General features: G+C 41.3%; 1 protein-coding gene across 10 annotated transcripts in view; it reads right to left on the bottom strand.

Moving 5' to 3' along the window:
* The window catches only part of pde4d (phosphodiesterase 4D, cAMP-specific), a 218,555-nt gene that overhangs the window by 56,715 nt on the left and 148,043 nt on the right, over positions 1-13,797 (bottom strand). Inside the window, exon 1 of one of the 10 annotated variants that reach the window (XM_037779049.1) lies at positions 8,652-9,582. The exons of the other annotated variants lie outside the window; for them this stretch is intronic. Coding sequence (XP_037634977.1) covers positions 8,652-8,740 — 89 coding nt within the window. The 5' untranslated portion in view covers positions 8,741-9,582. Of the gene's footprint in view, positions 1-8,651; positions 9,583-13,797 lie in introns of those variants that run through there. 10 annotated transcript variants of the gene reach the window in all.

Below are 13,797 nucleotides of genomic sequence, written 5' to 3'. Positions count from 1 at the left end.
CACCAAATGCTTTAGAGCTTTTACTGGTGCATCACTTTTTCGATTCAAAAACCGCTCCGTTTTGTGTCACTGCACCCGACACATATATGTCTGTAAAAGGGAGACTCATGGGTACCCATAGAACCCATCTTAATTCAGATATCTTGAGGTCAGAGATCAAAAGACCCCTCTGAAAATGGCCATGCCAGTATTTCCTTGCCAAAATTTAGCATAACTTTCAAATGTTATTTAGCCTCCTTCCCAAAAGGTCAACATGGCATGGTTGGGACAAATGGATTCCTTAGTTTGTTTAGTTCATATAATACCAGTATCCTCCCTCTGGCTTTAAAACTGAGCCCGCTACAACCTCCAAAAGACAGAATAGCGTCCGTCAGATTTTGAAGAGGTTAATCTAACCACTAGGTGGCGCTCTGAGGCCCACCAAAGAGCCCCGGCCCAGTGGTTGAGAATAGCTGAGTATAACTATGTCATAGTTGAAAGGACCTTGACAGAGTTTTATGGTGGTCATTAGGGATGCAACTAACAGTTGTTTTCATTATGGATTCATCTGTCAATTGTATTTCTGATTAATTGTGTATAAAACGGCATAACATAGTAAAAAATGACATAGTATCCGTGAGTCCGAGAGGTCTCGTTTCCTCCAGCCAGCTGTCCAAAAAAAAAGATGCTCCATTTATAAAAAATATAAAACAGAGAACATTTGAGAGGCTGAAAATGGTTTGGCTCGATTAATCAACTAATTGTAATACTACTGGTCACAAGACGCCATCTTCATGATTTATAATCATGGACGCACACTCACTCACTCAAAAAAAATCATAATGCACTCTGATATTTTATCAGACTGAGCTACCACAGTCATTCCAAACAGCCAGACAGCTGACTACACAGACCTCTAGCAAAAACGAAGCTGTGATTTCCCTATTTTTCATTTTACATTTAACTAACATCTGGCTTCACCGTCCCAGCCCCCTTAGCTCCAGCTTTAGCTTGTAACATTTCTACTTTTGATTTATGCTGAGCTCATGTAAGCACCTGCAGCTATCCCCAGCCTCCAATATGTCTGGCTGCCACGCTGTATTCTTATTGATCTGTCCATCTTCTTGCCTCTGTCCCGAAGATGAACAAGATTGAACGCCCTATCTTGCAGCTGCTGTCGTGGACAGCGGCGAGAGACGCGCACAGGCTGCGGAGAACACAATTGAAATGAAATGGATATTTAAAATGAATGTGATGTCAAAGCTGCCTCCAGGATTTTGTACTGCAGTTAGCAAGTTATGTAACTATGGAGTCATACTGCAGAGCCACAACTGTTGAAACCAGTGACTGTGAAGAGCGCACTGTTCCTCTCTGTCTTATTGCTCTGTATTTATTAATTTACAGTTACGATTAATGAAAGGCTAAGGGGATAAAACAGTAAATACATCAAGGTTATACTTGACAGCTGAAAACTCCAAACTAGATCCATCCATTATTTGTAACCGCTTATCCCATTCAGGGTCAAGGGGGAGCCGATTCCAGCTGACATTGGGCGAAGGCGGGTTACACCCTGGACAGGTCGCCAGACTATCACAAGGCTGACACGTAGAGACAGACAAGGGGGCCAAGCCGGGTTTGCTGTGAGGCAGCAGTGCTAACCACCATGCAGCCCAAACTAGCTCACACAGTTTTTTTAATCAATCAATCACATCACTCCAAAGGCACAAATGAGACATATTATTATTACTATTACTATATTATTTTTAAAATGCTGAAAGCAGCCCATCGTCAACTAGATAAACAGGCAAATATGCACCAAGGCTGACTCATTTTATTTGTCTGGGTGAGAAAAAAATCTGATATGTTAAATTGTTTTAATGATGCCAATAGATAATAACTGTGTTAGCCTAATGCTGTCTGCTAAAGTGAAAGCAGGTTTCTGGCGTTGAGATGCTGTAATGAGTAATGACAACACCGTCTCTGCATCTTATCTGGCCTAAGGGGTATGTTTGGTCTTCTGGAAGGTGTGTGCGCGTGTGTGTGTGTGTGTGTGTGTGTGTGTGTGTTTGTGTGTATGTGTGTGTTCCCGTATAACACACAGAGGAAAGTGGAAAAAGCATCAACTGTAAATAAGTGGCAGAATAACACAATAAGAAATCCAAAAGCAGCAATGTGTGAAAGAGATATTGGATGATGGAGAGAACAGCCCGGCTCGGGCACGAAGAGTCTTAACATTGCCAACACTGACTGACTCAGTGTGTGTGTGTGTGTGTGTGTGTGTGTGTGTGTGTGTGTGTGTGTGTGTGTGATCAGACAAACGCACACTAACAGCAAGATGTCCTGCGAAATAGGTGTGACATAATGAACTGATCATTTACCAATTCAAACGAGGGGCTAAATGAAATTCCTCTAACAGAGAGAAGTTGAAACAGTGGAGTCTTTGTGAGCAAAAGCATCGCGCCATAACCTCTAAGCAGATTAAACTGAGAGCCTCAAACATATCAGTAAGAACATGTCTGCCATGCTTCAAGTAACTTCATAATCAATTTAACACTGTGCTGCCTTGTGGGAAAGCTGGAGTAACAACACATTCCAGTTAATTCTCACTATCACAGTTCTTCTTCACACATTACAGACCTGACTTTAATGTGAACTGAAACTAGTGGAAAGACAGTAATAAGTCAGAGGGCGAGTGTCACAGGATCTGATATTCTACAGCATTAGATTAGTTATTCGTCATAGATCGTGTGGTCAGTCACACCACACACAGCTGTTTGACTGTATGACTGAAAGCGATGCACATTGCCTGGACGTTCTGCTAAGTTTTGCATCCAAAGTTCAAACAGGTTTATCAAGAGATACAACAAACAATCATTTTGAATTATTAATTAGAAAAAAATATTATTTTGTTCTATAGCTGCACTTATCAATATTTGTAAAATGTCCTGAATCTGCAGCTCCTCTCAACTCTACAGAAAATGTGAATGTACTCAAAATTAATTTTGGTTTTATGACTCGCATTTTTACTTTGGTTCACTGTCACCGCTGTCATCAACTTCATTTCCAGTCACAGTAAGAAGCTGTTTGTGAAAAAGGTCTGATTAACTGTAAACCACTGAACACTACTAACAAAGTTAGCAACAAGCCGGTGACCTCAGTGGAGAAGCTTTACAGAAATATATTTCCATGAAGAGTTGGTAGAGACTAAAACAAACCCAAAAGGAGAGTGAATATTGGATTTGTACTGTTTATTGCCAGGTGGACAGAAACACACAACTCCAAATTATTGCTAATGTTTCTCCGGATCTGATGTGTAAAAAGGTAATTATTTGCCAACACATTCACCATAGCAACTTATAATGTGATAATATAACCCAATGATGTGTTTACAGCTTGTTCCGTTGCCTCAGTCTGGCCAAAAATCAATTGATACTGCTTTAATGAATAAAATTTGCTCTAAAAATGTTCATAATATTGTCACAGTCACATGTTACAACAATGCACAGTGATGCCTGACCAGCAGCCAAATAATAACAATAATCATTTTGAATTATTTTAAGTAATTGAATAGGGCTGTCAATCAATTTAAAAATGTAATTACAATTAATCGCATGATAATCCATAGTTAATGACGATTAATCGCAAATTAATCGCACATTATATATATATATTTATTTGTGGAAATCAATTAACAACACAAAACAATGACAAATATTGTCAAGAAACCCTCCAAGGTACTGCATTTAGCATAAAATATGGTCAAATCATAACATGGCAAACTCAAGCCCAACAGCTGCAGGGAGCCCTTGGAAGGGGGGTTGAACTTTGAAGCGTTAGTTAGCCTCCTTTGCAACAAGCTAGTATGACATGGTTTGTACCAATGGATTCTTTAGGTTTTTTCTAGTTTCACATATCTTCATTCTAGCTTTAAAACTGAGCCTGCTACACGCTAAAAATCGCAAGTTTCGTCAATGCGTTAAAGAAATTAGTGGTGTAAAAACAGATTATTGTTATTAAAAGCATTATTATCACGTTAACTTTGGCAGCCCTAAACTAAAGACAAACAAGCAGCTTAGCCAATATTTTCCACTTTTATTGAGCAGTTATAATTCACATACACTTCGTGTTTTTGTCCAATATGCCAACCAAAACATACGTATGCAAGGATTTGTCCTTGCAAAGCACACAATTATCAAAATATTTTATTATTAGTGATTTTTTCTTTCTTTTTTGTAAAAATAAAACAATTTATTCTTCATTCATCCATCTGGTATCAAATTACACTGAAACTGGAGGAGGCGAACAGAGCATGCTGTGTCCTCAAAATTATTTTTATCCCCACTCAGCCTTTTTTCACACATAACAGCCAGGTTTCTGAGGGAGAATGCAGTGGAAGAAAAAGTGTGAAGACGAGTGGAGCGTCAGACTGTGTGGTCCTATCGGGGAGCGAGTGGAGAGCACCCTTAATAAGGCTGAGTATATCAGCATAACCCTGCACAGTAGGCTGGCAGAGATTGATGCTGGAGGTGGGAAGTGCCTCTGTACGTACACACACACACACACACACACACACACATACACACACACACACACACATACACACACACACTACTGGTGGTCCTCTGAGACAACAGTGACTGATGACTCTGTCTCCTCAAAACTGACAGCAGGTCTCTGCTGTCTCCAAAAAGCCCATTTCAAAAGCTCTGCCTCAGTCCCAACAAAGTAACTTGGAGTGATAGAAAGTAATCTAAAGTTTGGCTGAGATTGACCCAGCAGCGCTGGAATCAATGACAATGTGCAGTGGGAGAAAGCCTCCAAGAAATGAGATAACAATGCTTTGTGTCTTGTTATCTTTCTGACAAAATGTGCTACGTCTCAGGTAGCCACCCTTGGGGCCACCAAGAGAGAGGAAGAGGGGGAGAGTGAAACCTGATGTCCTTTAACACCTCGCTTAAAAGAGCCGAGAACAACACACCAAAATGATTACATATTTAAACAAACTATTATCCACTGACTGACAATACACATCCTCCAATATTTCGGAGAGATGGAGAGGGAGGCGATGCATCAATGCATTCCCAATCCCCGTTTTCTAAATATAGCCTCGTCTATCCTCTCCCCCCTGGTCTCTGAGGCGCTGGATTCACTTAACTGGATTACTACACAAACTTTTCATTTCCTTTCTGGTTAGAGTTTAATGCTGTTACATCTCGGTTTATTCATTGTGGTGCTGGAGGCAACTCCCTGCACATTTAAAAAAATTGTAGAATGAAAACAGCGTAGCTACATCACTCCTGAGAGCCTCTGTACATCATTAATGGTTATGTATGCAGACTAGAAGCATAGAGATCGATAAAAGATGCTGACTGTAACAATAACCCTGTAATGCAGCGTGGCCTACTGAGAGAGAGAGAGAGAGAGAGACAATATTGTTCTTCTATGTCCTCAATGCACTCTGGAGTGAGATGCATGTATCCAAGTATCCATCCATCATCTGTAACTGCTTATCCTTTTCAGGGTCGCAGGGCGTGCTGGAGCCGATCCCAGCTGACGTTGGGCGAAAGCGGGGTACACCCTGGGCAGGTTGCCAGCCTATCACAGGGCTGACACGTAGAGACAGACAACCATCCACGCTCACATTCACACCGACGGGCAATTTAGAGTCAATAATTAACCTAACTTAAAATGTCTTTGGACTGTGGGAGAAACCGGAGTACCCGGAGAAAACCCACGCTAACACGGGGAGAACATGCAAACTCCACACAGACTGGAGTTTGTGCCCAAGTAGACAAATAAATTTGTGTGTTCATGTCTGTGTGAGCACACATTTTAGACATAAATGCATATATTTTTTGTGACTCAGTACCCAGATCCATGTCTCTGTGTAATCATTATAAGCTCTATTCTCTCAGTGCTACTCTGCTTGTACATCACAGGTCTGCTGACACAGAAAGGCCACTGGTCCATTATCGAGGTACAATGAATAATGCAGATCCTCTTGAAAGCTCCGCTGGACTCGTACATATTCCCATATACACTACAATGATGCATAGCTTGACTGTGTAGAGAAAGAGAAAACCCTGCCTGAGGTTTAAATGCAGTCTGACAGGCCCATCTCCCATTTTCAGAGACTAATGCTCAACTCTGACAACCATGACAGCCATGAATTGTCGTTGCAACACTGTCGCTAGATTTACTACATCCATCCAATGCAGCAACACAATACATTCCAGCAGACTGTGAATTACATCTTATTTGGATTCCTCTAACAGCAACAAGGGATGACTGTATCGAAGCCAATGTGTGTTATACTGTAAGTAACATGAAAAATTATCAGCCAACCAGATCACATTCTTTCAACTAAATTCTCTCGGATGCCTTCAGGCCGACGTTATAATGTGCCATTAAGTCCTTTATCCCTTCTGCTATTAAGTTGCTGAACACAGACCATACCCATTTTAAATGACTGTTATTTAGAGGAATTTTTAAGATATGTTGTTCATATTTATTGTTTCTTATTTTTGGGCTTTTATTGTTATACTCTCACAGTATGTATTTATAGTCTATGGTTCTTATTGTAACTTGTTCCTCCAACTGCCCCATGCCTTTAATATGTTTCCTTTGACTAAACTAACTATTGGTTGTCTGTTGTACGTATGGATGTATGGACTGGGAATGATACAAATGTAAATAAAGATGTCTGAATCTGAATCTGAATCATGACTTCTCTTCTTTTCATTTTACTTCTCCTTCGACATTTGTGCTTTTACTATTATTCACCATTTTTTATTCAGGGATTAAATGGACTGTTTGTAAGTTTTTACACGTATAAACATTTTTTGCCTGGACCGCAGGGGGCCAGCCCTACACTCACTGAGTGAGTGACTGACTGATTGATGAAGTTACACGAGTGTCGGAGTTTCCTCATTTTTCAAAATGAAAAAGCAGGGGAACAGTACCTTATGCAAATGAACCTGTCCAGCGTGACACGTCAAGCTCACAAAACTTGGACCAAGCTGTCAAACTAGGCGATCTTGTTCTAAAATTAACGGGATTCAGCAGTGGCATTGCCTTTTGGTGGATTGTTTAGACGGAATAACAGAAAGTTTACGAGCAGGCTGCCATGTTGTTTCCTGTTTGAAACGGCAAGCAGTAAATGAAGTGAGTGTGGTGTATATTGATTAAAACAGTGACAAGCTCACTCATCTAAACTTTCCACTATATGGTCACCTCCGCCTGCATCTGACTTTATGTTTATACAGCCTGACTGTGTGACTGTGATAACCTCTACCAGTGTGTGTGTGTGTGTGTAAAGAGGAAAGAGAGGAACAAGGATGTTGCTGTTTACAATATGTTCAGGGATTACCGAGGAATATTTGACATCGCTTCCTGATTGAAAGGCCAGCCCTCTTTTGTGTATGTACGTCTGAATAGCTGGGTGGACATGCTTTTGTGTGTTTTTAGTGTGTGCTGTGACGTCTGCATAGTTCATCTGTTTGTCTGCGTCTATTCTTCTGTTGTCCATTTACTTCTCCACCCCTCTCTTTCACTACTGAAAAGGTCAATACTTTGCCCTTTGTTTGTTTAAGGCGAAGATCTATGCAATTTATTATTTTGTGATGTTGAATTCAACACTAAAACCTATTAAACTGCTTTATCAGCCACATCTCGTCCTTCGCAAGATGAGCAGATGTATCAGTTGAATCAATGTCCGCTATTGATGAGTACAATTTGTGCCACATACTGTAGACAACCGATCTAGAGCTCATCTTTCCACTTTCCACCAGTGTAAAGGGAGAGAAACAACAGGGAGAAGGATGAAATGTGGCGAGCATGCCTGTGCTTAGATTTAAAACAAAGCATGGAGAATACCCAGAGGCCCCGGGCTGTTTGACAAGAATACAAAAAAATGTGGTTAAGACTGTGGTTAAGTCTAGCTAGTGTAGCATTTGTGTCCATGTGTAGTCACACCACAAAGGAAAGATAATACCAAAGAAAAACAGTTGACAAACAGGTCTGACAGACGGCGATATAACTACCCCTTCTAGCATATGTTGAATGGTCTTTTGCGTGGTTTGCGTGAAGAACTCAAACCACTGGAAAAAAGTTGTTGGAAATATGAGCATTGTTCATATCCCAACAGCCCACTATGATGACATCACTGACTCCTCTGTGTCCCTCCCAGTTTGTAATGTAGCTGTGAGACAACTATTCCCATAAGATACCCAGCCTACGTATGACTAATCAAAACAAGACAGAAGAGAAACCCAACAATACAGCACTTTTTTCAAGATGTTTTTCCAGCTCATTTTTCTCTTGAAACGCAGTCTCCATCTCAGCATTACAATACCTCTGTGTGCTTCCTGCTATTTCTGACAAACCCTGGACGTGATCAACTTGAGCATTTAGTGTGGGATAAAATGACAGGAAATGTCTGGCCCATTTAACAATAAATTTCCCTGAATACATCTGGGAAAAAACTACACTGGGCTTGGCTAGGCTAGCCTTGAGGGAGCTATAACCGTACCACAAAAACAACACACACGCCTACAAATGCACATACTTCTTTATGTAGACAGTAAAGCAGCAGCAGTAAACCCATAAAAAGACAGAAAACACACATAAATTAAAAAAAATTTCACATGTATCTTTGAACCATCACCACTCACCATATCCAGGAGTGCCTTCTGAAAGGAAAATGGCTGAGGTGCATCATGGACCTGTCACTGGGAACACCTGGACAGTGTCCAGGCTTCATACCGAAGCTGTGTCAGGACTGTTAAGCTCTGTCTAGCTATCTATCTACAGACACTGCCCCACAGTATCCGCAGGCCACAGCACATGTAGTGTCCCATACTGCAGTCCACTGCTGTGATGCTCCCATTCAGACCATTCTCCCAGTAAAGAGCCCCTTCTGAACTTCCAAACCTCACTGGGTTTTGTCCTAGTGCATCACTGCAAAAAAGTGCCGGCTTACATCCAACAAGGCAATCTTAAAAGTCAAACTACATAGCGCCATAAAATCCATTGAGTTCCAGAGGAGAAATAAAAAATCCCAATGAATGTGACAATAAAAAAGAAACATGAACTGGGGGCCAGAGTTAAGCCCAGTGTGAACTCTTCTGTCTTTCAGCAAGAGAGTCTCAGCAGTGCGAGCACACAGGCGGCCACCCAGCGGGACCAGCTAAGCTCTCCGGCCGCTGCTCTTTTTTCCGTGGGATTCTTCCGGCAAAGGTTTGGAAATTACTGTCCCACATCCACATGGTGAACCGGTTCAGGGACTCATTCCTCCGGAAAACATTCCTTTTTCCTGACAGCCAACGACGCCAGTTGGAGAGGCAGCGGTATTCACACCAGCATGACAGAGCATGTTACACACAGAGTCACTCACACACTCACATTCGCTTTCATCATCGTCTCAGCTTTGCCCCCTTTTGTCTCTCTGACTCTGTGTCTCCCTCCCCGTTCTGCCCTTTCACAACCTCCCAGGAAGGGAAGTGAGGAAATGGGGGGAGAGAGAAAAAAAAACAGTGAAGTGCCTCTCCAGTGTCTTCCCTTCTCTCCGTCTTGCTCTCGCTCGTCTCCCTCCCTCCTCCTCCCTCCAGTAAGTGGGATGTCCTGACCTTGTGTAAGAGGTGTGCCTGCTCCTTCAGTATCCAGTCAGCTAAACCTATTGATCCTCTTACCACATGCTGCTACACTTCATTCAGAGAAGAACGCGTCTGCACATGTACAATTTGAATACACACAAGAATGCACAACACAGAAAGCCTCTACTGTATTACATAATATAGGCAAAGTGTTGACAGAAGTAATTCCCCTCATTTCCCCCCCTTAATTCCATCTTCCGCTCCACTTTTCTTTTCTTTTCTTTAGTAATGTGTGTTTGCCTCTATCACAGCCCTCCTTCGTCATAACAACGCAAGCGCCGCTGTTGCCCTGTCAGTTTGTTTTTGCTACACTAAGCACACCCTCTGTCTGTCTCTAGTGTCTGCATGCATGCCAGTGAACCATGAAATTTCAAACCACACAACAAATGCCATCGTATTTTTTCCTATGCATGTGTGTGTGACATATAGATTGTGCGTGTGTAACTGTGAAAGCATGCAGGGGCCCTCTCAAGGCATGTTTGTTTTAAGAAACATATTACACAGGATGTGTTACTGGGCCTTACTGCAGTATAATGCATTCCCCTCGGGCCCCATACTGTCTTTCATATCTAATCAATTATGAAGAGAAAATTAAAATCAAAGCAAATTCATAATTTTCAATATTATTCAGAGTGCATGTCTCTCTATATAAAAATCTATGTTTGTATGAGTGACTTTGCATGCGCATATCAATTTGCACATTTGTGTGCGAGTGGTGTTGGCAAGGAAGTTATGAGTCGATGTTGGGGTTAGCACACTAAGGTTGTGCCTATGTGTGTGTGTGTGTGTGTTTTGCATTAAAGACCATAGCTGTGGCTAAGCTCCAGTTGCTGCGGTCTGAAAAACAGGATCCAGCACTGCTTCTTACACACATCCTGCCCAACACACACGTCAGCAGCCTCTCAACTCCTGCCAAAAGTCAAACCACCTCGCAGCCTCTGTAAGCCTGCACCTTCAGCCACAACAGCCAGTCCTGAATAGGGTGGAGTGAAGCTGAATGTTGAGGAATCTGCATGCAGGAAAACTGAAGACAGACAAGCAGTTCTCAGGGGGGGTGAAGTGGGTAGTTTGAGTGCGTGAAGGGACAGGGTTGACAGTTTAGGCAGCAACAGGGAGAAGATTTTCAATTTAAGGGGCTTTAAAGGTTAAGCAAGAAAGCAGCTAGAAAGCACTGGAGCACCTGTTACTCATTATGTACACATACAGTAAAAAAATCAACTCTCCATCTGTCTCTCAGATTTATTCTTAAAAACAATCATATCATTTCAGACATCTCGCGTACAAATGAAAACTGGGGCCAGCACTCGGATAATAGAACATACTCTGTATGTCCCCGTGCGTATATGTGTGCATATATGGTATTACATAATGCTAGTCCCTGCTTTAGGGGCTGTTGGCCCCCGCTCTACTCACACTAACACTGGTGAGCTGTCACGACTCATCCTGCAACCCGAGAGAGAGAGAAAGACTGGAACAGAGAGGCAAAAAATAAAGAGAGTAAAGGCAGATTCAAATAAATATAGAAGGCAGGAAGCAGGGTGAGTGCAAAAGAAGAGAAGAAGAGAGAAGGTGGGGTAAAGGGTTGAAGTGGATGTACTAGCATATGCTAGCATCTTTAAAACAAGAAGGGCAACGTTGAGGCTTTTTTCATCACTTTTCTTACCAAAAGATGGAGGGTGAAAGTGCAGGACAGGGTAAGATTGATGATGATTAAATTAAAGATCAAATGCAGCCATGCTGCAGGGACACAGAAACCTTCAAACGACGATATGTGCCAGACAGAAAGCTAACACAATGATATATTACAGCCATAAAGTACAGTGTTGACCCATCATCATCTGTGACCCCTGCTTGTAAGCAGAACAATGTCTTTTTCCGTCTACAAAATATCCCATCATATTCGAATCAGCAGGCCTTTTCCATTACATTAGCGGTCCGACATGGCTCTCTGTAACTGGGCATAACGGGGAAGGAGGCCGGATTACACAGCGGAACAAGTGCGTATCGATTTCACGTGTACTGACATTTAGCAAAGTACTTTTCTTCATTTATCTGCAGATCGAAGTCCAAAGAACACAGGCTGAACAACCTCTACAGTCAAATCACAGAGCTCGTCCAACAGCATGGCCCGCCAGAGGCATGACAGCTTTAGCTGCAGATGGTTTGCAAAACAAAACAGAAATGATGTAACTCTTCAGGTTATAAAACCTGAAAAGCAATGTAAGGTGAGCTTCGTGACACGAAAATCAATATATGAATATGCGTTGCATATTATTTCCTAATCACCTAATGGAGTTGCCGTGTAGCCAAATGACATTTCCATACCACAGTTAGCATAATAAAAGGAAAATTAAATCCACACCAGCACAGCTCAATCATCACATTAATATGAAAATATACTTTACATTCAAATAGGAAAGCAAATCCCTCTAGAGACTGAGAGAAAACGGGTCCCTCATGTACGTTTTGTTCCTTTGAGGATGGCCAGCTGTCCATCACTCTGTGTGTTGCTGTGGAAATGCCTTGGGCCCGGTCCTCCTCCTTACCATTCACAGATGGTGATGCAGTGGCATTTGAGCAAAGGTTAACTCATTCCCCCTTCAAATCAGATATTTGTAATTAGATTCCCACATCTAATGGGGACACGCAGGCTTCAAGGGCCATTTGTAGAATGTGAAGAATGTTTAAGTGCCCAAAAAATGGCTCACTTGTGGAGTGGAGAGAGTTTTTTGACTCTTTGATATTTTAAGGCAGACCAAAAGACAGAAGGGGGAGGGACTGGCAGCAGCCCCAGAAACATACATATAAATTATATGTATATGTGCAGTACAGTACATATTCTGTGAGTCTCTCATCATACTAACCAGTTATTTCACTTTTAAAAGGATGAAAACTGGGCTACATAAATTGTATTCAGTAAGTGGAATTGCTCTACCAAAATGCATTTTGCAAGACTACAAATTCTATATACCGTTTAGTATGATAATACAATTGAGAAGCCTTATAACCTTAATTTTCCGAGTATGACTAATAGCACCAACTTGGCTGTCATCACAGTAACGAATACCCTTGAATGTGTTTGATTTAAAGGTAGGGTTGGTAATGCTGAAAGACTAGCAAGAGTAAACTAGATTTGAAAAATGATTCAACCAAAACAAAAGGGTATATTGCAGTCCTGAGACAGCCAGAGATACCGGAGTTTTGTTTGTCAGAGCATTTGATTTATTGATTGCTGTCGGGATGTAATGAGAATTTCAAATAATATAACAAAAGTAGGGCTGTCAAACGATTGAAATATTAAAACAAATTTGCGTTAACGCGTTATAATCTCGTTAACTTTGACGGTCCTAAAGAAAAAAATGTTTCTAAAATCTTTACCAACCCTGCCTTTAATATCCTTTATACAACTTTAACAACATTTATCAACTGCCAAAATATATGTAGCTTTATGTACTGTATCTCCAAATTTACTATAAGTACAACATTGTGACTATGCTCAGGTTGGATTAAGATAAATTTGAAAGTGGTCTAATTAGCCTTTTATTGTGCTTAATTACACACTGAAGTCCCGCAAAATATTTATAATAAAACAAGATTTAGCCTCTGACACAGGTAATTATGCTGTGCATCATGTTCTCATCTCTTCCCCCCATAAAAATGTGTATTCCTTAAACACAATTCATAACTAACAACATATGAATAGACTCACATAAAAATGAACATCACTGGCATATAAAAGCAAAGCTCAAAGGCAAACATATGTCAAAAAGTGTAGAGATTCACTTTCACCAAGCGCAACAGAAAGGACACTAAATCTGCCCTCGTTTATAAATCCACTCAATCAGATGGTCGGGCCAGGCACCACGGTTAAAAGCATCATGAATATCTGGTTAAAAACCACCATTGTGAACGGTGATGTCTATTTTGACTGCTTCATGAGGCTGTTTTCTGAGAGCAAGTACAGATGGAAATATCAATGATCCATAACAGTCGCTAACAGTCTGTGCAATCAACTCTGCTCTTCCCTCTGATACCTTCATTATCCCATTACACTGACAGAGAAAACCGCACTTTTACTGTTTTAAAGTGCCAATACTGAAACAGAACATGTCGCAAATGCCATGTTGTTACTGGAAACCTGCCAATACACAATGTAGTAACAACG

The sequence above is a fragment of the Sebastes umbrosus genome, chromosome 8 (assembly GCF_015220745.1).
Source record: "Sebastes umbrosus isolate fSebUmb1 chromosome 8, fSebUmb1.pri, whole genome shotgun sequence".
Classification (NCBI taxonomy): Eukaryota; Metazoa; Chordata; class Actinopteri; order Perciformes; family Sebastidae; genus Sebastes; species Sebastes umbrosus.
This window is presented reverse-complemented; position numbering and strand designations above follow the sequence as displayed.